The following is a 26,416-nucleotide window of genomic DNA, read 5'->3' as shown; positions in this document are numbered from 1 at the left end:
ATGCAGGATTCTGATCAGGCATACGAAACCAGCAATGTGTCTGCTGGATGAGCAATTGATGAAGTCATTGCTTCAAAGGTGCCTTGATGCAATTAGTCACCTGTAAAACATGCAGCAGAGGAGAAAATCCCATTCCTTTTGTTAAGGAGCAGGAAAATGCTCCGCGTGTTCAAGTGATTTATGGGATACAGCGCAGCAAAATTAAGAGCGTGCGGCAATTAGGGTCATTCTCTTGGAGATGAAAGGCTGAGGGGAGATGAGTGAAGGGATGGACAGGATGCAGAAGGGCCAGATGGAGGCACAATGCCAGCACCGCACTTCTGTGCTGTTGGTTTGTAACAGAGATTATTTCTCCCTCGCACAAATCGGGCTGCACATGTAAAACTGGTGCCACTGAGGATGAACAAAGTCATTAATTACCAGCTTGAGTATCCGTAATTAGAGCTGCTGGGAGTCACAGGAGCAAGAGTGAAAGGCTCTAACAGGATTATGGACAGATCTGGATCGTTTTACGACTGTGTTGGCAGGTAAAGGGAACCTATTGCGTGCTTGAGGATGAGCACAGGCACAGGGAAGAAGGCATTTCCCATCCCCAACCCTGCTGCCCAGCTATTGTGCCCACTGCACCGTGTGCCCACCACCGACCGTTCAGAGAAGGAACATTGATAAATCTCACCAGCTCCATTGTTCAGGTTGGGAAATTGAGCTGCTCAGCAGTAATGGCCAAAAATCACGTGAGGACTCTAAATCCAGAAGAGCCAGTTAAGAGCAAGGGCTCTAAATTTGTGCACAGTTAACAGTTACTGTGCTGGCTGCTCTCAAGCCACAGAAGTTCACACTTTGGCTGCAGATTATTTTCAGATCTCAGCTGTGTGGGGAACCCCAGGGCAGAGCACCCTCCCTGCCACACGCAGGGTGCAGGAAGAGCCCAGGGCTGGGAGCTGAGGGGAGCTGGCTGACCTGGAGTGGGGCTGGTCCCAGTGCAGTGTTCCCATGGACATTCCAGCTGTTTGCAGCTGGAGGACGCGGCAGATGCCGAGCAGCTGACCCTCACACATTGTAGCTGTGTCCAGCTACCCACCTCTGGCACTATTCCAGCAACTGGTGGCTTTCCCCTTTCCCTCCCATCACAGGCCATCTCTCTGGCTCACACACTCCTCTCTCCAGTTCCCAAGAAACCCTGACAAGCCTCACCCGCTCTGTGGACAGGAGGGAGCAGGGAGGCTGGGAGGTGGGGCCAGGCAGAGCAGGCACCAAAAATCCTGCCGGCTTCCCTGGGAAGGGAATGCACAGCCACTCTTGAAGTCCGAGGGCTGCAGCACCCAATTTGAAGCATCTACTGCTGCTTCTCTGAGCTCATCTGTGAGGACTGGAAAAGGTCTGGGAGATATCAAAGAAAGCCCCTTAACTTAAAGAAGTGGACAATGGTCCCACGCCTTTACCCTCAGAGGGGAGCGTGCTGAGATGGGGTTGTGCTTACAGGCACCATCCCACCATCCTGGGGGTATCCATCAGAGGAAGCTCCATCAGCTACAAGGCTGTGGGAAGACCTACAACCAAGTCAGGAACAGTCCCTGCAGCCACTGCATGTTGTCCCCAGAGGGTCTGGCACACCCCAGGGCAGGCAGATGGGGTGGCCACGTCCCATTCATGAAAGCTCAGCACCAGGATGGGGTAGATACGATGGTTTCTTTGGTGCCTGGGGGTGGCTATCACTCCTGCTCACTGCGTCCCAGCAGGACGGGCACATCCACCTGTGTTTGACACTCTCCATCTACCACGACAGCTCCAAGGCTTCCTACAGGAACTGGCAACTGAGATCTGAAAAAGTCTGCAGCCAAAGTGTGAACTTCTGGGGCATGAGAGAGTCAGCCAGCACAGTAACTGTTAACTGTGCACAAATTTAGAGCCCTTGCTCTTAACTGGCTCTTCAGGATTTAAAGTTCTCACGTGATCTTTGGCCATTACTGCTGAGCACCTCACTTTCCCCATCTGAACAATGGAGTTGGTGAGATTTATTGATTGCCACAGATGACAGAACGGGATAAAGGAAAGCCAGGTATTATCTGTGATACTGTACAAGCTTTCCTCTCACAGCACAGCCTGGCTGCCCTCCTGACTGTGCCACGAAGGGGGTGGTGGGGAATGGGGTCCCCCAGCCACAGCTCAACATTCCCTGACTCCACCATCACCCCAGGCAGGTGTTCAGGGCTGGCACCAGGGAAGCAGGGAGTGATGCTCATCCAGCTGCACTGGGTCCAGGGGTATCTCTGGAGTTGAAATCCAGCTCCTCCCAGTGGGTAATCATCATATTGGGAAGACCGGTCCCTAGGACAGCCCAGCCAAGGATGGCAGAATGACTGTGGGAGCCTGGCTGCTCTGTGGGAAGAGCCGTTGCCATACTCCAAGCTCCAGTGAGGTATTTCCTATCCCAGCCTCACCCTGTTTCATCAGGGTGAGTCATCAGACCACCGTGGAAAATCTCAGGATCTTGCTTCTGTAGTCGTGATCAGAAACATCCTTTATTAAATTAATGACCATCCCCTATCTGTCATCTCACTGTTAATAAAAAGAAACGAGGGCTGGAAGGAGTGCTGCAGACTGGTGCCTGGAGCCAGGCTTGTCTCAGCAGAACTTGTGTCCAGCAGCTCTGCAGAGCTGCTCCCAAGCACGGGAGGAGAACACAGCAGGAACGGGAGGGGGTTTTAACCCACATAACAAATGGCTCTGCAGCACAGATGTGGTGGGGCTGCCTTCTCCAGGACACCTCGGGATGCTGCTTCAGTGCAGGGTCCCTCACCAGTACAGCTCCAAAACACTTCTTTGGCCACAGGGACAAGCTCATCTCACTGGATTAATGTGACGCCCTTCCTCAAATACATCCCTCCCGTGGGACAGAGGGGCACATGCACTTAAATGCTCACTAAATGATCCCCTCTGGAGTGCACCAACCCCTTCCCCACTATTGGCACCATGTGAGTAACGAGGAAGATCTTACTTGGTCCAAACAACACCACTTCAGAATACAAAGGTTTTTCTATCCCAAGGATCCTGGGGACACGACACCCATTTGAAAAAAGATGCCCTCTCCCCTGTGATCGAGCCCCAGCAGCAGATCAGCACCACCCACCCCTCCCTTCACCAAAGGAGGGGTCATGGTCCAGTCCTCTGGAAGAGCAGGATTATAGGGGTGGACAGGGTTCACAAAGAGTCACTCCCAGCAAAGACCAAGTCAAGGCGATGCCGAGATAAGAGTGCTCCTTGACCCCACCATGCAGGCCCCATGAGTGGGAACCCAGCAGGGGAATGCTGCAGAATATCCACTCTATCCCCCATAACCCAAACTAGCCAGAGCAGTATTTCCTATTATGTCTCCATAACCTAATCTGACCCCCTCTAGGGTCTCCAGATTAATATCTGGGAAACCTCACAAGTCCAATCACCCAATTACAGGGAGGAAAGCTTTATCCTATCTAAACAGCATGAAATGTAACCTAGACCCAGCTGCCACCTCACTTCTAAGAGCCAGATCTCAATCCCTGGCAAGCTGAACAAACTGGGAAGGGGTCACGGGGGAGATGGGGAGGGTCTCTCTTGTATCATATGAAACCTGCAGGAGGAGCAGATATTTTAATTGGCAAATCCCCTGACTCAGGTTTAATCCCTCTTCATTTTTACTGAACTTCCCTCACACTGGAGCAACATGGGGAACAGATGACAGGCCCCACCTTGAGCCACTGGCCAACAAGAGGAGGCCCCATCATTTTGTGAGCAGGGGATGATGGTTCTCAGGACACACAGTGCACCCAGCCCAGCCTGGGAGAGGCAGAGGGGAAGGGCTGGTGCCACCACGTGCCATTGAGCAGGGCCTGAGGAATGGTGAGGGCTAGAGCAGAGTTGATGCTGGCAGGACAGAGCAGGCACTGGACACGATCACAGCCCAGGACAACAGCAATGTCCCCAGAGCACCTCCTGTGCTGGGGATGAGAGGTTTCAAACAGGACCGAATAGGCTGTCCCAAGGCAGTCTTTGTGCCTCTTTGGAACTCTTTTCTATCCTTATTTCCTTCCAGAGAAGCGTGGAGGGACACTGGCTAACTTTTTGGATTGTATTTCAGCCACCTGACAATGCTGAACGCATGGGAAACCTCAACTGAAGCCACAGGACTGGAAAGCAGATTCCCCATCCCATTCAGGATATCATCCCAGCCTTTGGCTAGAATGACAGCAACACACAAAATCTCCAGGAAGATCCTCTCCTGGCAGAGGATCCCCGCCTGGGCGTCATTCAGAGCAAAAGGGAAGACCCAGATTCTTTGCTCAAGTTTCCTCCCAGAGCAGGTTGTGTTGCATCCACAGATGCCCCAGAGCCTGTGTTTTCCACATAGCTCAGGGCTGCATTGCCAAGCACCAGCTTTGCAAACACAGACTGATCTTCCCTCCAGATTCCAGCCACAATTTATTGATTAAAAAAGCCTGTCTAGTCAATAGAGGTTCCTATGAAAAAGTTCCACTGCTCTGCACTCACATGCCGTGATCCGTCTGGCTGTGTTAGCAGCCTTGGCTTTTGATGCTTTTTGACAAGATGGATTTGTGGCCTTGACTTTTCCAGATCAGGAGAAACTTAATCCTAGAGGATAAAATTACAGACGAGTAAAAAAACTCCGCGACCGGCCTCATTAACTGCCATGTAAGAAGTTCAGAGCCTTCTTAGCTAGAAGGCAGCATCTACAGCTGTCCTTGAGGGAGAGGCAGCTCTGAGCAGACAGCACAAAGCCCTTGGCAAACACGGTGCTTCTGAAGTGCATGACACACTCGTGGCACCAGCCAGGCTGCTCCATCCTCTGCAGACAGCAGGAAAAGGGCAGACGGTCCCAGGTCTCCACCTATAAAGTGATTTGGGAGAAAGCAAAGATAATGCCCAGTTCTGGCCAAAAGGTGTCTGGGCAGATAAAAATAAAAAACCCTGGAACAACCATATGGAAATGTGAATTAATGAAATTTTTCAGCAACTGACTCAACCCTAACTGAGAGTTGAGAACCCTCCACCTCCCTTCTGCTTTCCAGGATACAAAAATGACACTGGTAGGTGGAAATAACTACAGCTGTCCCAGGGAGAGAGAAATCGGAGCTTCGCAGTGAGGGTAATGGCCAAAATTAAGCACTTGCTTGGTGCTATTACACAACACATCCCAGGAAGCAGCATCCAAAAACTTGACCTTCACTTCAAAGGCTCCTTTTTGAATCATCTTTCCTTCTGCTAACAAGTGAAGTGGATTCAGCACTCAAGAAGGGCACTCTGGGCATTGAAAACATCTTTAGCCATGTGTTAGCTGCAGAAGAGGCAGGGGCAATGTTCATGTCCAGCTCCTGGCTGGACCTCAAGCTTCTACAGCTTCCTAAGGGCAGAGTCAACTCCTCCCGCTGCGCTCTGTGGTGCCCAGTTTGTCAGTCAGCACTCTTAAAGATGATTGTTAAGGCTTGTAATAGGAGTGCAACGTGGTTGCACAGAGATTGCACTGACTCCCTTCTGACAGGAACTGTATTTGCTCTGGCCAGGCAGTCTTTTCTCCTCTTCTCCCAGCCTACCCCTGGTTTTCACACAGCAGTAGCAGCACAGCTTGCACACAGGAGGGTGTCTGGAAGGGCTGGTTGCCATAGCTATATCCATACATCCCCAGCCATCCAGACACGTCACAGCCCTGCTCCACACCGCAGAGTGAAGTTATAAATAAGACACTCCCGAGCCTCAATTCAGAGCACAACTTGCAAGTGTACAAAACACTCAGCCTTCTGGGTTGACCTCTTTTGCTTTCTTTTACAGACACGATGCTGTGCACAGGCTCCTCTGCAGAGCAGCTCTGCTCCAGAGCAGTCTCTAACGCCGGCGTGGTGACGTGCACAGGTTTTATATAACCATACCCTCCACTCCTGCACATCTTCCTGCCCTGTCTGTTGTCCAGATGACGCCATGAAAATTTTTTGCCTTTTCTTTTATACCCCTGTTATAGTTTTTTACAACTTCTGTATTCTTAGTGCTTTTTGGCTGCATTCTTGGACTTGTTTTTCAAGCTGAGAGACTCAACATTTTAGAAGCTTCGTGGGTAGGGATCAGTGTGCCCCAGACCCCAACGTGCTCTCCAGAACACATTCTGTAAACCAAGATAGAACCATCCAAGAGAAGGTTCCTTGGGGAGGGGGGCTCACTCGAGCCTCTCCTTGGGAAATCTTTGATAATTAGTAAGACCTATAATGTTATACCAGATCTTTTGGGGGTGGGCATTGCACTGTGCATTCAACCTGGATGGAGTGCACCTAAGGATTCTTAAAATAAATACAGAGGTAAAATCCCTTTTTCCCTTCTAACTGTGTTTGACTCTTGATTTTAAGACCAGGAAAAGGCATCACAGACACCCTCCCAGGTTACCTGCTGGCTCTCCTCCACACCACAGCCCCGTGTATCGAGGGTCCCAGTACAGCAGAGGGCTCTGAGCAAGCTGCCAGACTCCGCATTCTCCTGCTCTGAGGTCTCCAACAGGCTCACTCAGCAGGCTGTGTTCCTGTTCTCCTCCTTTCTTTGAGGATTACAAGCTGTTCTGGATGAGAGCTACTTCTTATGAACGTGGTCACTGCCCTGGCAAGAAGACCCCAGAGCAGCCAGGATCCCTTGATGTCACCTGAGATAATAAAGCCTGGGAGTCTCTGCTGAGACCTCACCTGTCCTGCTGGGACGTGGCATCCCAAACCAGGTGCTGTACTGAAGCAGGTGAGCTGTTTACCTGTTTGTTGTACGCTTTGTTCAGCCAACACCCCACAACGTCCCCAGCTATCCTGACTCAGCTGTCAGCACACACCAAGCTGTGAAGTACCACAGAAAATGGGCAAAAACACAGCATGGGAGCCTACACAGAGTCGGACAGAAGATGAAGGGCTGGGAGAGGGGCAGAGCCTCACAATCCTTCTGTGATTCACCATCAGCAGCACAGAGCCAGCAATGCACTGGAACAACACCTCATTTGGACTCTCTGCCATCCTTAACCACGGGGACAGCAAGTGATGCTCCCTTCCTCTGCATCTCCCCAGTTCTACCCACTTTGATACGGAAGCACAGCAGGAGGAGGTGGATTCATGCTCAAGGACACAGCTCTTGCATGTGCTGTGCTCAGATCCAGGGCCGCTCACAGTGGTGGGGAAAGACTGGGAGGTGCAGATTGGTTCAGCCTGAGGGTCCTGACACAGGAGTGAGCACAGGACAGGACACAAAGCTGGGGGATCCAGGACCTGCACCTGTCTCTGCCCTCAGAGGTGAGTACTGCCCCATGCTGAGGGCCTCATGCTGAGATTAATTGTGACTTCAGGGAAGGAATTTTATCTCCTTGTCTGTCTTGTTTTGTCCCCTCCATTTTCAGATTAAGGGAGAGTCCATTCCTACCTCAGAGCGTGCAAGGTCTGACTTACCACCAGCAAAGTTCTTTGAGATACCCTCAAACCACCCCCTCCCCAGCCTCCTCACCATGCCCTGTGCAGGCACATGGCAGCCCCCCCAGGCCCCCAAAGATGCGTGTTCAGAAACCCAGCAGCAACAGAGATGTGGACAGGAGGGGAGAAAACTGCACCAGGGAGAGAACTTAGAGAAAGGGACTGAGGAGCTCCCAGAGCCACAAAACATCACAGAAGCAACACAGCCACCACCCCAGGAGAAACACAGCCCAGCCCACAGACCCCAATCCATCACACAGCCAAGCCCAGCCCTTCATCCTCCCCCAGCCATCCCCCAAAACGTTCTAAAAGCACATTCAAAGCACTTTTTTACTTCTAAACCTTGCATTACACAAGCTCACAGCAGCCTCCCCAAATCCAGGTGGGTCTGACCTCCCAGGTGGGCCCCAGAGAAGGTCCAGGTGGTGTTAAACCAGGCATAGGTCTGCCTGCTGCCTCCTGAGGATTTCGCCCTTCAGCTTTCAGACAAGGCCTCCCAGCTCAGCTCCTCAGCTCCCAGCCCTAAAACCAAGGGCAAGGATCCTTCTGTCTTCCAGCACAGGCTGGAAGATGCTGCACTCCCCAGGCAAGAGGGGCTCAGCTGGTCCAGGGGACCTCCTAAGCCAGGGCCACAACAACGAGAAGTGGTGATAGCCCAGGTGCCACGTCCAGCAGATGCAGGGACACGGCCCAGCTTGGAGAATGGAGACATGAAAAGCACTTTGCACCACAGCCATGTTATCCCCTCATCCCTCCCCCTCATCCCCTTTGGAGCTTCTTAACTTCAGAAACCTTCCTCCAGAGGAGTGTTGGAGTGACAGAAAACATTTTCCAAGCCTAATATCAGTTCCAGATGTTCACAGCCATTTCAGTTTGTACCTCACCCTGTAAAACACATTTCTCCCTCTCCCTCTCTCAAGTGCAGCGCCTGCTTGGTCCATGACATAATGCGCTGGCGGGCTCGGCCGCGCGCACACACACACACACACACACACGCTCGCGCCCTCTCCGAGAGCCCCACGTTCAAACAAAGAGCATCACTCAACTACAAAGCTGTCGCGTACATGGAGTTATGAGTAATTTCCACAAGTTTTAATAAACAGTTTGGGATGTAATTGCTCTCCGTCTTCTCGGCTGGCTCCCGAGCACGGAGCCGCTCGCTCCCCGCGCGCTGGTGTTGAAAGCGTGGTTTGTTTCACACACAAGTTCACCTCCTCTCCGCCTCAGATGGGCCAAGGGCTGTGTTTTTCTAAGCACCACTAACAAGCCTCTTAAAAAACCTCGTGAAGCCGAGGGCAGCTGACCCATGCAGGCTACTGGCTCCCTTCACGCTGTCCTGCAGCATCCCTGTCTCAGGGGGAGCCCAGCAGGGAGCACAGGGGACCCACGTTAGACCCGTCTCAAAACTCCCTCCTGACTCTGCTCCAAGAGGAAGAGGAACAAATGTTTGCTGGCTCAAGGGAATGGTTACATCTTCCAGTTGCAGAACAAGGGGGAGGCCAAGGAGTTCTGCAAGGGTGAGAGACTGGAGGCTTTTGAGGGGCAGGAGGAAGGCAGAAGGCAGGTGAGGCTGGGGCCAGGTACCCCCTAGTTTGCCACGGGGATGAAGAACAGGTTGGCAGAGCTCTAGCCCTTGTCAGTGCCAGGAATCCCAAAAAGAAATGGCTACAACTGCAATAAAGCAAACAAAACCACTATCCAAGCACAAATAACCCACTCATTTAAGATTTCCAGCAGATGAGTGGCAGCAGCCTCAAGAGCCCTACAGCCTTGCCAGATCCTCGCAGCACAGAGCTGGCCTGCTCTGCAAATACCTGTGATGCACCTCCCAGCCATGGGAACAACCTGCTCCTCCCTGCCAGCAGCTGGGAGACTGACGGGGAAGGAAGATCTGCCTATATCCACCAAAAGCCATCCAAATTTCATGTCCCACACCCCCCTCCCAAAGATTCCCCCTCTGAGGCTGAGTTGTTGTTTTTGTGGATGCTGCTCAGCCGGGAGGAGCTGTGGTGCAGCAGGATGGGTGGGTGATGGTGGTCAGGGGATATCCAGGGCAGGATTTTTGGCTGTAGAGAGCTGTAGCAGTCAGCACCTCTGCAAACCTGCACAAGGTATTTGCAGGAATCAAGTCATCTGACATTAGAGGCCTGTAGGGTAAGAAAGGAATGAAGGCAGGAATGTTGTTTGGTTATAAACACAGAAAAAAAGGGAGGGATTTGAGATTGGCTTTTTTCTTTAATTGTTAATAGGGTCATTGTGTCCCAAACAGTTCCCCAGAACAGGTAGAGGGGAGGGAAGCTCCCCACAATGAATTCAATTGCCTGTCAAACACATGGCAGTCATAAAAGGAAAATAATAATAATAATAATAATAATAATGATAATAATGTGTATTTCCTACTCTGGCTACCAGGCAAAGATCCAGCCACTTCAAAGGAGAAACTCTATGTTTCTCTGGTCTGGCCTCATCTGACTGATGTGTGAGCAATCTGGAATCCCCATCCAAAACAAAGCCCCTCCTTTGGTGGCTTGTTTTCTTTCTCCATTACTGCAAGGTGCCCCTCCAAGATAAAGAATAAACCTTCTTCCATGCCATGAAACCAGAGACATGACCCAGGGTCCATGGCCACATCAGGCAGCTTTGGGAGGGGATGATTGCAAGCTGTAGGAGAAAGGTCCTGTAGGATGGGACTGGTGTATGAGCCAGGAATCAGAGCTCCTTCTTGCAGGGGTCACAACAAACAGCCAGAGCCCCCCAGGAGGTGGGGATATGGCTCTCTCCAGCAGAGACAGGCCAGCTCTTGTAGCACACGGTTTTTGGATATGGTGGCATCTACGCTGCAGAAGCAGAATAGATGGGCTTGAGGTGAACAGAGAGGGTGGAAACTTCCCTGTGGCTGTGAGGTCTCAATGATCTCCCTGAGCCTGTCTTCCCAACAGGGAAACACAGCTAAACATCTTGCCTGGGTGCCCTGGGAGCCCATGCAAGTCTGCATGTGGACAGCGAGGTTCTGCACTCCAACACCAGCCCTGTCCCAGGTAAATCTCTGCTTTGGTCAACAACACCAGCTGCCCCTGACAACTCTTGTGAGCTTCTAAATCTCTGCCTTCTTTTCTGTGTTGTTTATAACCAAACAACATTCCTGCCTTCAAACTACATCCAAAATCCTCAAGCAAAAAGCAGTAGGTTCTGCCTGGCTTTCCCTGCAGCACTGCCATCACTCACGGTCTCAAGTCCTATTTTCTGAAATCCATCATTGACTCACCCAAATCAAGTCCCATCCTTCACAGCCCTCTGCCTTGTCCAGCAGCCCCTGGAGCATGGACTGAGTTGCTGACAAAGCCTTTGTAAGACATAGAGCACTCAGTAACAAGCCTGAGAACTAAACGCCAACCCAGGGAAGTTTCAGGTTCTCCTGGAAAAGTTTTGTGCTCTTCAAATGATCTCCCTCAATACTGCAGGTTTGGAGCTCCTCTGATAGGTGTGCAAGACAACTGAAAATGTCCTTTCAAAGGCGGGTCACTGGTCACTCACTGGAACAGACCAGTAAAGCCCTTGAACTGCTGAGGGATGACCTTCCCCCTACAACCACCATCCTGTGGCATTTCAGAGTGATCACATCAACACCCACTTCAGAAACTCCAACTCACAGCTCTCCTGCCCAAAAAAGCGCAAATAATTTCCTTCTGCCGCACTGCATTTTTGTAATTCCCCTTCCCCTCAAATAGCCATGTCTGCAGAAGATTCCAGAAACCTCTCCTAAATGGAGTGGGTCTGATACCTCATGTAACACCTTGGCTCTATGCACTGCTCTCCACCAAAGCAGCAGCTCCCAGCCAGGAGGGCACAGGAAGCATTGCCAGGAGCCCTCTGCAGCACGAGGAGGTTGCCCTCCCCCACACCCACCTGTGTAGAGGTCTGTGTCCGTGTACTCATCCACCTTCTTGTGCTGCAGGACATAGTCAGACACCTTGGTCCCAATGGCAGGCTGCACATCCAGCCACTCCAGGGACACCACGGTGCTGGAGGGCTCCACGTTGGGGGAGAGCCGCAGGCTGGGTGGGAGAAAGGAAAGAGAACAAGTAAGACATGAGCTCCCTTTCTGGGGAGGAATCCACATCTCCAAGCAGCACAATCCCCAAAAGGACTCACAGCCACACATGTGGATGTGCCCACAAAGCCACAAGGGCAGAGCAGGCTCGTGAGCATCAATGGACTTCCAGCTGAAGGTCAGTTGAGTCCAGCTTACTGCAGTGTGTGCCCTTGGGAGCCTCCCCCTGCTCCTGGAAAAGGTAAGCTCATGCAACCCCAAATATCTCATCTAAAGGGGCCTTCATTGTCTGGGAGAGCTGCTGAACTTCAGCAAGAGAAGCAAGGACCAGCACCCCAGGAGCAAAACAGGAGAGGATCCGAGTTCTTGAAACCCAGCAGGGCTGAGTCCACAGGAGGGGAGGGTCAGGTCTGCATCACCAGTGAGCAAAGGTGAGGGAGGGCGGGAGGAAGAGAAGGAAGGGGCAGCTGTGGCGTGAATTCACCCAGCTGCAAACCTCTGAGGTGTGTGGGCGAGAGCCAGAGCGGGGCAGCTGTGCAGGAGCTCCTGCCCAGAGCAGGAACAACGTGGGCTGGGATGAAGGCAGGGGAGCTCTGTGCTCCTGGCCCTGCTAGTGCAGAGGCGTGCGCTCCCTCTGCGCCGGGGCAGATGACAACACCAAGTACAGGGCTACAGAGAGTCTGGCTCCAAACACACAGCATGTTTGCTGGACTCGGAATGGGAAATGAATCCCCTCCGAGGATATTGGCTCACAAGAAGGTGTTCTGCTCCTTGTGGCTCGCTGGAGCCAGTCTTCCTGCTTTCTCAGCTAATTCCCCATCAGTTTGCTCCTGATTTGCTCTTGCTCTGACAAGCCACAATGAATTGCACTGTAATTCCATTTCTTTCAGCATTTGAAATCCCATTCTACAAGCCCCGCTAATCAGGTGATGAAAATCTATAAGGAAACCTTCCAGGGCCACAGCTGGAGCCAGGATATCCTAAAGGCATCAGTCACACAGTGAGAAGGGCTGGACTGCAGCCCCCAGGCCCGAGGGTGAAGAAGGAGGTGCCCATGGGCTGACCCCCTGGGAAATGGGGTGGTTCTGGGGGGCTGTGACCCACGGGAAAGGGGCTGGTGACCCGTGGAGGGCTCACAGGGATACGTACACAGGCGGAGGGAGAGGACTGCAGTTTGGGAGTCCGTTCTCATCGAAGGCGTTGAGGTCGCACCTGCACCAGTCTTCGATAACATCACCTTTCCCAGAGCACCAGTATGAGCTCATCAGGGCTCCCTTGAAGGCCTGATGTGAGAACAAAAAGCGTGAACATGTGTGCTAAAGACTCGGTGAAATCTGGCCAGCAGCTCGGCCGCGGTGCTGAGCTTCAGGGGGAGCGTGCAGAGCCCTGGGATCAGGAAATACGGGATGGGATGGGATGGGATGGGATGGGATGGGATGGGATGGGATGGGATGGGATGGGATGGGATGGGATGGGATGGGGGAGTGTGTCCTCCCCAGCATTGCCATGGCCTCTCTGCATGGCCCTGGGCATGGCCCTTCACCCCGCTGGGTTTAACTCCCATGTATTGAGTGATGCTGGTTCATCCCTGAATGCTTTTGGAGTGGGGATGGGGATCTCCTGTGGGGGAGGACTGAGCGGCCTGAAGAAGCACAAACCTAAGTCCCTCTGTGACAGTGAACAGAATACACACAGTACCTGCACACTGCTGCTGTGCACAATGAAACTCTTCCACTCTTCCCTGTGCTCTTCTGCCCAGCTGTTTCTGTCCCCCTGAGAATAAAGTAAGTCCTACATTCCCAACAACACAGACCACTTCCATCCTTCTCACGGGTTTGTTATTCACACAAAGTGCCCTCCTGCAAGCAAACTGCTGCTTTATTCACTTGCCTAAGGAACACTCACAAGCTAAACAGCAGCATCTGGAAGGAAAAAATAAAACCTGGAAAATACTTGCAGGATGTCCCCAGTAGCCACCCTGACTGCTCCAAATAACACCAATGAATCCCTGGAATAATAACTGTGGTCAGAATTCCCAAAGCCCCACAGGTCTAACCCCTCAGTGTCTCTGCCATGCTCATCCCGCAGCTCAGCGTGCTCGGTGTCAGTGCCCACACTGCAGGATGGGGCATCCCTCACTCCATACCCTCCTGTCATTTGGACCATGTGGATTTATGGTGGTTTCCTCTCACTACCCTTTGCCTGTAATTAAACTTCCAGCTTCAAAAACATCTCTCCTTCACACACACAGAGCCAACGTCCAACCCAACCCTGCAAAGCCACAACGCCCATCTAGAATAATCAGAACACCAAAACACCAGCCACTAAAACAAAGCTCTGTAATGCTTTTGACCTTTCAAGAGGCACATTTTGGAGCTGAAACACCTTCACAGGTCCTCAACTGCATGGAGCAGCCTTGCTTGTGGCAACACTGTTCCTCCCATGAAAAGTTGCCTACGGAAGCCTGGCCCTGGTGATATGGCCTGTGCTGCCAGGGTACGCCTAGAAATAAAACTGTGCCCTTTGAGGAAGACAGGGACAGCTCAGGCTGCAGAATTTAGCAGAAAGCTCTAGGAAAAGCGCCATCCCAGGGAGGTTTCTGAAAGGAGGAGGTATAAATAGAGCCTGACGTCAGGGCTCCCATTGTCCAGGGTTTTGTCGCTCTCCCCAAACACCCCCAGCACCTTTAACAAGGCGCCTCAAGGCTCTTGCGTCTGCAAAATTTTCTGCTTCCAGGCATTAACAAAATGGGACTGCTCCAGATGGAAAAAATGGAAAAAAAAAACCCCAAAAAAACCCCAAGAAAGGAACGAACACGTGAAAGAGAGAAAATGTGATGTTCTTTTATTCTGTTCTTTAGAATGTAATTGAAGTGCTTGGCTGGAAAGGGCATCCAAAGTAATCGGAGAGAGGGACGAAGAGAGGAGTTTATCTGACACCCAGATAAATGGATGCAGGCACACGTCTGCAGAGAGAGAGCGGCGGGTCCGTGCGGGAGAGGAACAGCAAAGGATGTGTGCAGATGGATGGGGAAGCATGTGCTCTCCCTGGGAAGCAAGATAAATACCCTCTGCTGAGGGTACCTGTGTGCACAGACAGGCGCTGGGGGCGAAGACAGATGCGGGTGATCGCGGGGAGAGCTGCACTGTCACACTGCTCCACTGTCCCTCAGCCCCAACCCCTGTCTCTCTGCACACCCTCTCCCTGTCCCCTAACCCAGCTCTTCCCTGCACATCCCCAACCTGGGGAAGAAACCCCACCCACCCCATCCGTGCCCTTTAGTAAATCCAGTAGTCAATTCCTTGTTTTTCTTTTTCCTGCTGTTAAGCATGAGCTGCATGAGCAATCCCCTCTGCTCCGCCTGCCCAGCCTTGCATACGTTTTAATTAGATCCTGCAGGTACCCAGCTGTCATCTGCCTTGTGTCACCCTTCACACAAACGAGGTTAGGGGATGGATGCTGCGTTCATTACGGCGAGCACACCTCCACCCCCTCACCAGGTTACCAGGAGCACGGCCGCCTGAGCCGGCTCCTGCCTCCGTCCTGACTCATGTCAAGGCCAGGCTGGGAGAGTCAGGCAGCCAGGGCTTGGCCCTGGTTTGTCCCTTGGTGCTGGGCACTGGTGGGACCACACCTCGGGTGCTGTGTCCAGTTCTGGGCCTCTCATGACAAGAAGGACATTGAGGGGCTGGACCGGGTCCAGAGAAAGGAACGGAGCTGGGGAAGGGGCTGGAGTGTCAGTCATGTGAGGAGAGGCTGAGGGAGCTGGGAAGGGGGCTCAGCCTGGAGCAAAGGAGGCTCAGGGGGGACCTTGTGGCTCTGCACAAGTCCCTGACAGGAGGGGGCAGCCAGGGGGGTCGGGCTCTGCTCCCAGGGAACAGGGACAGGAGGAGAGGGAACGGCCTCAGGCTGGGCCAGGAGAGGCTCAGATTGGGCATCAGGAGGAATTTCTTCACTGAAAGGGTGGTCAGGCCTTGGAAGGGGCTGCTCAGGTAGGTGGTGGAGTCCCCATCCCTGGAGGTGTTCAAGAAACAACTGAATGTGTCACTAGTGCTGTGGTGTGACAAGAGTGTGACTAGTTAAAGGTTGCACTCAGTCTTGGAGGTCTTTTCCAACCTAAATGATTCTGTGACTTCTCTTTCTTTCCAGTGGAATTTCAAGCCAGTGGCTTCTGGAATTTTCCCATTGGTGCTGGGGAGTGCACGTTGAAGGGTGGGGAAGCATCAAGAGCAAATTAATGGGGAGCAGAAATGGGTAAGATCACACAGAAAGAAGGGAATGGCAGCTGCCACCCAGACAAGGAGCCCAATGGCACAGGAAGACAGGGAGCGATGGATAAGGGTGCAGTGAAGGTGCTGAGATCCATCCCATGGGAAGCTGCAGCCTTTGGGAGAGCTTCAGGCGGGAGTGAATGCACAGGGACCTTCCTGATTGCTAGTGGCTGAGGACCACCTTCTCCTCCTGCCTGGGGCTGGGCTCTCCGCATCTCCTGTCCTTCCCTGCCATGCTCAGAAACGCTCAGTGAATGCTCTCCTCCCTGCCAGGAGACAGTACCTGCACAAGTCCATCTCAAACATGACCCCTTCCATTTTGGATGCTTCATCATGGTGGTCATGTTTTCACAGGCCCAAGAGGGTCTGGAATCATGGAGGGCTTCCCAGGAGCAGCTGGACCTGCTGGGATGGGCAGTGGCCTCCAATGCACCGTCCTGCACTTGCCAACCACTCCCCAGGACCCCAACACTCCTCTGTGCCCTAAGGCAATTTTATCTTTCATTTAAAAGTATCCAAATTGTATTGTTTCCCTGTGAGTCAGCCCATTTAGTTTATGTCCTTCAGTGCCAGAGGGGAAATTTATGAGATGAGAAACTGGCTGGAAACGTTTATTTTCTAGATGACGAGTCATGCCATTAGATATATAGCTTTATGAATCATAGGAACAGCATCTAATTTGCTCTTAAAGGTATAATAGGTCTGATTCCCCACACCCATGCACACACATATATTGGATTGATAGTTCCCCCCTAGGATGGCTAGTTCATTTGTTTTGACACAAGCAAGACTTACAGGACCATAAAGTCCCATCTTACCATAAGCTAAGCCTATTCATAAAAAAAATATTAGGGAAACGAACGATCAGCTAAGCACATTTATCCTACACTCGATTGCATATGGATCTTTCTCCTGTTGTTATTTGTGCTCAGGGGGAGGCCATTTGGCCCCATTTTATAGCTGAGACACTCTGCAACAGAATAGAGAAGAACACTTCCTTTGTCCTCTGTTAGACCTGGCTGATGGAAGGAGAAGCATTAAGTTATTTCTGACCGTGGGTTTTCTGTTGCCATCCCAGGAGAGGATAGGGATAGGACATGAAGGAACCTTTCAGATCAGCATTTGCAGGACTCCACACACACCACGAGGCTGGTGTTTGCAGATGGGATACTGGGTGCTCGTCTGTGAATATCTGGTCTTCTCCATGGCTGACAGTGATACGAAGATCTGGCTCATTGAGTCTAGGATGCACATCTCTGTTTCCGGAAAAATTGAAAAGGAAATACAGGGAGATAAAAAAACAACCACAGGTGAACATGTAGGCGGGACAGAGATGTGCTGTGGATAAAGGAGATGATATAGAAGCTGGAACTTTGGTTCATTTTGGATTTTGCACTGGATTTCCCAGTCCTTGTTTGCTTTTGTGTTCTTCTTAATGCAGAAGGAGAGAAGGAAGAGTGGAAGCAGGCTGAGCCATGCCAGCAGACAGGCTCCATCCCATGTCCAGGGACACAGCAGAAAAGGGAGACATCCTGTCCCTTCCTGCCTGCAGGATGGAGATGGGGCCTGCACGCCACCCTCAGGCACAGGCAGGGGCACCGGAGGAGGATGTAGGTTCAAGAAGGGATTTCACAGCCTGAACAGGATGCTACCATGGCGGCAGGAGGCCTTCCACACCCTTCCAGCAATGCTCAGTGCTGTTCACAGGAGATAAATGCTGCTCCTCAGTCTAGACATCTCTGGAAGGGGGTGGGGGGGAACAAAAGAGGGGAGGAAAGCTAAGGATTTCCCAGGCCAGAGACTCTGTCCAGGATCACGCAGTTCGTGTCCAAAAGGCTGCTCTAGGTTCACAGCAAAGGAGGAAGAAGTTTCCCTCCTGCTGTTGGCAGGGGATCTCCTGCTGCCTCCCCCCCCAGGAGCAGCATCACCAGCACTTCATCCTGGCAAGGGACATCAATGGTCTGCTGGAAAGGTCAGGGTGCTGGACGGGACCCAGGGTGGGCAGCATCCTGGTGTCTGTTATTTATGGGATCCGAGGGAGCGGCAGAGGACACTGTAAGAGCTGGCAGCAGGGGAAATCAAAGCCCTCTGCGCTGCAGCGAGCCCCGGGAGCCGGCTGCGCTTTCACACCTCGGCACAAAGCTCCCTGTTACAGCCCGAGCCGGGCGCGACAATGCGGCCATTCTTCCCCTGGAAACACGAGCTGGACGTGGGCTGGAGCTGCTGCACGATGCTCCAGGGCCAGAGGAGGAGGACAAGGGCCAATTAGCAGGTATTAAAACAAAGCAACAACAAATACAAAGAAACACACCCCAGACCAAACCAAAATCTCATCTCAGCCACAAAAACGCTGTCCCCGTCGGTTCAGGCTCCCTGTTGGCTTTGGCAGTGGAAGAAGAAATCCCTGGCTCTGGCTCCCCAAGCCTTCAGGGGCTGCTTTGGGGAGGCTGTGTGTGTGCAGGGAAGGCTGTTGTCCTCCAGCAGCTCTGCCATCGGTGCTAGATCAGGGTCAAACTGAGCCCATGGCCTCGGGGACACCTTTCACCCTGGCTAAAAACACCCTGCCAGCCTGGGGAAGCTGAAGGGGACAGCGGTGGCCGTGCTCTGCTCTGGAGGAGATGGCTCCTTGGCAAGGGGTGGGGAGAAAAGACGGGGAATTTTGCTCCAACCTCAGTTGTCATCTGAGCTGGTGACCTCCAGCATGGGAAGAAGCTCTCTCCAAGGGCCCTGCCAGGGTCCCAGCCATGCTCTGGGCTCCTGCTGAGACCAATGGGACCAGCAGCACAGGGACGTGCCCCCCAGCAAGCCCCCACACCATGGGGTGGGCCATGTGCGCCATGAGGAGGAGGCCATGGCTGCAGCAAATGCTGAGATTACTCAATTTTCAAATCAAAGCAAGGTCCTAGGGTTCTTCTAAAAATCCAGGCTCCACATTCATTTGTCTCCTTAAATACACACAGCAGGAGTTTGAGTCCATTTCCCAGTAGGACCGAGACTGATCTCTCCTGCCTCCCTTCTCCACACCCCCCTCACCACGCCACCCTCTAAGCACTTCTGCAGCTGGCTGAGCTGCTCCACAGAAGCTTGTTTCAGGGTTTTTTGGGGGAAAACTGAACAGACCACGAGCAGGAGGGACCACACTGCCCAACACACCTTCCCTTTTCTCCCCTCCACGGGCCAGCCTGCCCTGTGGCTCCGGACATGCACACCTGCATCCCTGTCGCAGATGCTCCTGGGAGGGGATGGGGGAAGCTGGGCATTCCCTGCCTTCCTGCAAGGGACAAGATGGTTTGCAGATCCCGCAGATCATACAGGCCTGTGCTCTCACTCTCAGCCTGTGCCTCTGGGTGAAGTCCAGAGCTGTGCTGGGCAGTGAAAAAGATGTTTCCCATCCCATGGGGAGAGGGAAGGCACAAGTACGTTTAAGGTGGAAGAGGAAAGTCACCTGAGGGACTCTAATTGGGGTGAGGAGCAGCTCTTCTCTTCTCTGACTCCAGGATATTCCCTAGAGACAAAGCACCTGGGGTCACCACATCTCTCTTCTCTCCCACCACATGCATCCAGCCCTCAAGGTGCTGGGAGTATTTTGCCAGCAGAAGACCCCACCACAGATAGAAGCTGTTTGCTGTTGGGCCTGGCCAGCCACTGACACTGGCAGAGGTTTCCTCCACAGCCCTGCAGTAGAGAATCTCCTCCAGCTTCATATGGAGGGACCACTGTGGTATCTGCCCTGCTGCAAAGCACAAAGGAAGGAGAAGAGAGATGTTGGCATCGATAAAAACTGATGCAGGATCCAGAGAGATCCAGAGAAGTCCCTGGAAGGTGACAGACAAGGTCACAGCTTTTCTGTCTCTTTACACCTTTTGAACTCCCAGTGTGAACATTCCAACTGAGGAGCACTGGAGCTACAACAGCAGTGGTCCTATAAAATACTTGGATTAGGTGGATCTCACCAGGTGACTGGGACTGGTGCAGAGGGGACTCCAGCACTGCCTCTGCTCCAGCAAGCAGTCCTTCCTGTAAAACCTGCCGCCCACAGCCACACCAGCTGTGACAGCTATGGAAAAGACGTTCTACAAAGCCCTTCGAAAACTGCTTGAACCTCCAAACACACCTCCTTCACCCTGGCAAGCTCCAGCACTGCCACAGTCCCCAGACAAGCTGCAGTGACCTGTGACTGTGCAAGTTCTCTGGCCAACACTATTAAACCCCAGGGGGAAACAAAGAAACTCCTAGCAGGAGCTCAATCCATAGCTCTCATCGCATACAAGAAGGAAAAGAGGGGCCTGATACTTTTCCTGATACTGAGATTGTTTCTCCCCACTGCTGGGAGCTGGAGCTGTGCTGGAGCTGGGCTGGGAGGACAGAACACACACAGCTGAGAGCTTCCTTGAGGACATTTCCTCTGGACAAATGCTCCCTGGACAGCAAAAGGCAAAACTCCTGGAGCCCTTTACATTTCAGGCCCTTGCTTCAAAGCAAGAAGAAAACAGCAATTCCCACTGACATGGAAATAAAGAGTTTTCTAACTCATTTCATGTGGGCAAAGTAATATATTTTCACCTCATCTCCCGCTTGGAAATGGTCAGTTTTAGCTGAAGTGAAACATACACACAAAGAAAAATCACAAATCAGCCCACAGCAGACACCCAGCATGGAAACTGAAACCCCAGCACTTAAGAGTCTGGCAAGGTCATCAGCAACCGAGAACACGGCCTTGGACCAGGCAGTAGCTGTAAATTTTAAAAAGTGCATAACTCACTGCACTAAGGCAGATGAAAGGACTAACCTATTTAAAAAAATACACATCCTGAAGAGGGCAAAATGTCTTTACCTGTGTTGTGCTTCATCTTTGCTGCTCAGCTTATACAGGAAAACTTTCAGCCAAGTTTATAGAAGTCAATATCCACCTTGCTAACGACCACAGCATTATCTTTGTGGACACATATGCAAAGAGAACCGTGTTTACAATTATTGTTTCTTTAACACTACAGGAGAATTGGGATGTGCCTGCAGTTCCTCTAAGGTACTTGCTGTATTGATTGAGGTTCATCTAGATGAAGGGAGAAAAGCAGGTGATGGAGCACTCAGGATTGGAGATGCTGGACTTGGTTCAGCCCAGGCATGTGAAAATCCTCTTTATAGCACAGGAGAACACCACTCTGCAGTGCCTGGGACACCCCTGGCCTCCTGTTTGGTGCTGAAAATGGGTATTTCATCATCCAGATGGTACATGAGATGCTCCTGGTGGCACATGCCTTGTGGGAGCCTCTCTCAGTGCACAGAGCATGGTCACAATTTAAACTGGTGGCATTCCGGCTCTCTGCTGGGTCTTGGTGACAGGCTGATGTCCCCGAGGTGGTGGCAGCTCCTTACCACCCCTAAATCCCTTTCCCTTTCATGGTAACCCTCCCTGCCCACAGGGGAAGGCGAGGGAAAGACGATGTCCCTGCCCCCCATGAGCATCCCTTGTGCTCGAGTTCATGATGCCACAAGAGGCTGGTGACACCTTCTCACACAGGCGGCACCAACCCCACACCAAAGCCTCCCCTCCAGGGCAGGGACACGGCTCCCACGAGCTCCACTGCCCCCAGAGAGGCAAGTACAGCTCTGCTCCAAAAAACCTCCAGTGTGGAGAGCCACGGTTTGTGCCGAGGCGGCAGCAAGTTCCTCAGCAGTGGTGGGTTTCAGCCTTCAGGAACCAGGACTTGTCCCTCCCTGTGGTGCCAAGGACAGCAAGAGAAGGAGAGGGAGAGAATAAAAATCCTGCAGGAGAGAGGCTGGTGGAGAGAAGCGGGAGAAACAAGCTGGGGCAAAGGGGTGGAGGGAGCAGGACAGCCCATCAGAAGTGAGCAAGAAGGGGAAAGGAAAGTGATGGAGCTGATGCAACACAAGGGATTCATACTGAGAGAATGGGAATGACTCGGAAAGAGAAGTAGGGGCAGGGAAGGCAGAAAGCACTCCCTGTGTCCTGCTGCAGCAAGGATGGGGATGGTCTCAGATGGGCTGTAGAGAGGAAGGGGATGAGAGGGCCTGCTGTCAAGAGAAGCCCACAGCCAAAACAATCACACCCAGCTAAGGAGGGGGTGGTCAGAGAAGACAGCGTGACCCCACCTGCTGCCCACCCCAGGACCTTCACTGCGGATGGCACAAAGTCACCTGTCCTGGCATGTGCTGCTCACTGCCAGCTCCCTTAATGCCTGCTCTGGCAGCATCCCCCACCCTGCAGCTGCCCTGTCACCTCTAATCCCAGCCCAGCCCATGGGCAGCTCCCTGGGGTGAGGGGGGAGCAGGCTCACACACAGCCCTCTCACACAGGGACCGGCTCCCAGGGGATGCCCCTCCAGCCCTGGGCAAGCAGGTGGAAGGTGGAGGAGGAAGAGGAGGAGAGGTGCAGGGAGCACAGCCCCCTGGAAGATTGCTGGGGTGTCTCTGGTTTGGTTGCTTTGTTGGAGTTTTGTTTGTTTGCCGGTTTTCCCAGCGCCTCAGCAGAAAGCACAATGCGGGCCGAGCTCCAGCTGCAGCTGATGGGGCCAGCCCTCGCTGGAGCCAGGGGAGCAGGGAAGGGAGGGAAGGAGGGAGGAAGGGAGGCTGCTGGTGGAACAGACTACAGTTCCCCAAGACAAGGAGGCACCCCAAGCGAGCCCAGCAGTGTCAACAGGACTGGGGGGGACAGGTGAGGAGGAGGAGGAGAAGGAGGAGGAGGAGAAGGAGGAGGAGCAAGAAGGGGGGAGTTTGCAGCCAGGCCCAGTGAGGCAGGGTGGCATTGCCGCCTGGGCACGGGGCTATGCAGGGGACCTGGTGGTGAGCAGGGTCCATGGAGATCCTTCAGATCCTGATGGGCTCTTCACTGTTACCCCTCCTTTCTGGCTAACCTACCTCTTGTATCCCAAAAAGAATGTCTTCTTGCAGATTGCTGCTGGGAAGCACATCTTCCTTGCTTGAAGGAAAGCAGCTTTCCCACTGCTCTCTCTGTACCTGTTATGCCTCATCCCAGCACTGCCCTGGACATGCTGGCAGCAGCAGGTCAGCCTCTACACAAGAATTGCCCAGCGGGAAGAGCAGGCGGGGGTGGGGAAAGAATGCAGGAAGAAAACATAGTGGGAGAAAGGAAAAGACCTGGAAAGAGAGGGGAACTGAGAAGTGAAAGTCAGGCATGGTTTCATGCAAGAACCAAGAGGGTTGATAGATGGGAAGGCAGGAACCAGATCAAGAGGTAAGGAGTGACAGTACTGGGAGAAGCATGAGGGCTCTTCTCCCCATGGACGTGGGAAGGGGATGAAGCATCATTCCTGGTGGTCACACCTCCACGTGCCAGGATCGCTTCCTGACCTGCAGCCCTCTGCGTCCCACCCACAGCTGCTGCGTGCTGGCTCACTCCAGACATCCTAATCAAGTGCAGGCTCAGTGCTAATAAGTGACTTTAAGCAGGTCTGTCATTTTTGGACTTGAGGTTGGGGTCAGAGGGCTGCGGAGGGGGGTGGGAGTGGCAGCGAACCGAGAAGGTGGGAACTCAATCTCCACAGGATTTACACTGAAGCTCTTGCAGGAGCCCAGCCCCAGGGACGGGTGACCTCCAGCCTGCTTGGTCCCTCCTGGAGTAACAGTGACCTCCTGTGGCTGTGGGACTGTCCCAAGGGGATGGCTCTTCCCTCCCTCTGCACCTTTGCAAAGCCACGCTGGAGCCCTGGAGGGCTTTGGCCACCCCCACACAGGTATGTCCGAGATCTTGGAGCCAGGAGTGAAGGACCGAGCTGATGCTCGGCTCCTGAGACCTCTCCACAGGACACATCCTGCGCACCAGCATGGACGCTGGGAGTGACTGTGGCCTTGGCTGCTTACGGCATTGCCTTGACCATGCTGAAGGCAGGAGATGCAGGTCTGAGAGGGCTGTGGCTGGTGGGACCTGCCCGCTCCACCTCTGGCACCATCCCACAGCACTCTGCTCCACACACCCATGAAAACACCGCCTGGCTCCAGGGAACCTGCAGCGACTGCGGAGGGGACCTGAGAGGGGACTGAGCGAGGTCACTGAGGAGGGGCTGGCCCGTCACAGGCTCACTCACCTCCCTGGTGTCGTTGTCCTGGATCAGAGCGTACAGAGGCACCACCCTGTTGATCTCCAGCAGAACCGGGGTCGGGCTGAGCTGCTCCTTGCCGGGCCGCCGGCACAGATGGCAGGTGGACGGGCAGCGCCCTTTCTCCTCGCAGTGAATCTCCACACCCGAGATGAGGTGGTCATCTGACAGCATCTGTGCTGTCAGCAGGCCTGACAGGTACGTGATGAAGGGCATGGATTTCAGCTCCTTCTTGTTCCCAAGCTCCGTTGTTTCTGGGTTAGGGAGAGGGAAGAAACCAAACAGTATTAAACAAATCTCAGCACAGGCCTCTTCCCAAAGCCAAACTGTGCTGCAGCCAGGAGAAATGCAGCTGCTGAAGGTGTAGGCCAGGTGGGAGCAGGAAAACAGAAAGGTCAAGGAGAAAAGGAGGAAAACAGGGCCTGCGGGTCACTGCTTGGAAGCGTGAGCATTTCCAGCCAAGCATGTCTGAACTGACAGAACTGATTGTTGTTCTTCTCTTTTCTAACTCATATTCTTCTTTTTCCTAACTTGCATATCCACTTTCTGTGCTCCAAAATGAGACAAAATCACCTCATTGTATCTTCCCTGCCAAAGAGAAACATCCCCAAAAGGACCAGGCCAAGGAGCTGAGTGCCTTTATCCCCACCCTAACACCAGCCCCCTCTAGTCCTTGTGGTCGTCAGGTCACTCTTGTGGGTGACACATTATCCAGAGCACTGAAATGGATCCAAAGAGGCTTCAAAAAGACTACGTGGAGGGATGGAGGCCCTTGGCAGTGGGGGAAAGCAGGTATGAGAACAAACTCACTGCATGGAGAATAGACGGAGGCACTACCAAAGCCAAACTGCCAACACTGCTTTCAGGAAACATTCAAGCCTTTGAAACCTGCTGGGAAACCTCCTGGTGGTCTTAAGCACAAGGCAATAAACCTGCAGAGCCTTTGCTTTGTTCTGTGTTCATCCAAACACTTGCTAAGGCCAAGGGAAGTGTCACACTTGAGCAAAGCAGACACAACCCCAGTGTCTGTCCTGTACACTTCCACTTAAATTCTTTGTCTGTAGCTGGGTTCATCCAAGAAGGCCCAACTTTTATAACCCGGTGACAGACCTACAGAAGAAAAGGCTTTCTCCATCTTATGGCTGTGGCCTCCAGCAACAAATTCCCAGTCCCGAGAAGGAGCTGAAGAGGAGTGAGGGTTGTCTCAACACGCTCGGCTTGCAGTGACATGCAGCTGATCTGGCAAGGCACAAGCCATTTGGAAATACAAGTAAACAGTATTCATTCATGATTCCCAGAGCCCTTGAGGGTAGGGATAGACCTTCTCTGCTGTCTGGCTGTCAGGGAACAGTTCTGTGCACAGGATCAAAACTGTCACAGGAAGAATGAGCAAATTCCAACCAACCCATGTTTTAGTGCAATAGAAGGGGGACAGTTGCTAAGATAAATTAAAGCAAGGCTGTAGGGAGATGTTTCAACATCTAGGGAGACACTGGTGTACACAAACATGGGAAACAGGAGTTGCAGCTGCTTCTTGGAGAGATTATTTTCTAGAAGATCAGCTCCAGGCAACTTCAAATCTCATAAGGGAAAACCATGAAGCCTTGAAAAATAGAGTGGCAGATAAAGAAGGGATTTATAGGGGGATACCATGAGTCCCTTCTCACTTGTGAATAAGGGTAACATCTTTTACCATCACTACTAAAGTACATGTAGAAGGGAAAGGAGAAAATTACGGTTCTGGGCTGCAAAGCTTCTTCACCAGAGCTGAAACAGCTTTAGAGATTCTCCATGGGGAAGGAAGTTTTGGAGCCATGCTTTAAGGGAGGACATGAACAAAGGGCTGAAAAGACAGTGGAATCACTTATCTCGTGACTGGCAACAGGATATCAAACCTTCCTTCTGAATTATTGGCTTTATAGCTAAGAATTATAGACCACTATAATCCAACCAGCAGGAGCAAAGCCATTTCAGGAGCAGCAGTGTCCAGGTGGAACTGCACAGGAGAAAGCCCAGAGTTCTGAAAATGAGGTAAGGTAGAAAACTGAGCAGAACAGCTCCCGTTCCCCAGCAGCCACGGGCTCAGTGACAGATTAACCACGGAGCCGGGTGACTCATGGCAGACCTGTGAGCAGAGCAGACTTCATGGCTGAGGGGGAAGTGGCTGTCTGCAGTTAATCCTCTTTAGAACAGATCCCAGCTGCACTGGGGAAAAAGATTCCTTTGCAGACTGGCAAGGGATCCATGGTGTTCCCTTGTACGAGGGCTCTGGGTTACAGCTCCAAAGGACGAAAATGAAATAGGACGTGGCTCAGCAGAGGAGAACTGGCTTCATTGTCAAATTGCCAGCTCTCATCCAGACAAACACTTGGAAGTCATCAGCACTGGGTAGCAGTTCCTGGTAGCTTTTGTGGAATGGGCTTGGGGTGCTTAAGTACAGCCCTAACAAAATAATCCCTCAGTTTCTGCTATTGGAACTCATGTGGGAGCACCAGCAGCACACCCTGCTTGTGAACCAGCTCCTCCAGAGCCAGAGAC

At 52.6% G+C, this 26,416-nt stretch overlaps 1 protein-coding gene across 2 annotated transcripts in view; it reads right to left on the bottom strand.

The window, feature by feature from the left end:
- Positions 1 to 26,416, bottom strand: part of ASTN2 (astrotactin 2) — a 277,000-nt gene that overhangs the window by 70,887 nt on the left and 179,697 nt on the right. For both annotated transcript variants that reach the window (XM_032130546.1, XM_032130547.1), the window contains exons 17-19: positions 23,867 to 24,132; positions 12,679 to 12,812; positions 11,385 to 11,533 (exon numbers count right to left, since the gene is read on the bottom strand). In XM_032130546.1, coding sequence (XP_031986437.1) covers positions 11,385 to 11,533; positions 12,679 to 12,812; positions 23,867 to 24,132 — 549 coding nt within the window. The remainder of the gene's footprint in view (positions 1 to 11,384; positions 11,534 to 12,678; positions 12,813 to 23,866; positions 24,133 to 26,416) is intronic.

This window comes from Corvus moneduloides, chromosome 21, assembly GCF_009650955.1.
Source record: "Corvus moneduloides isolate bCorMon1 chromosome 21, bCorMon1.pri, whole genome shotgun sequence".
NCBI classification, from domain to species: Eukaryota; Metazoa; Chordata; class Aves; order Passeriformes; family Corvidae; genus Corvus; species Corvus moneduloides.
This window is presented reverse-complemented; position numbering and strand designations above follow the sequence as displayed.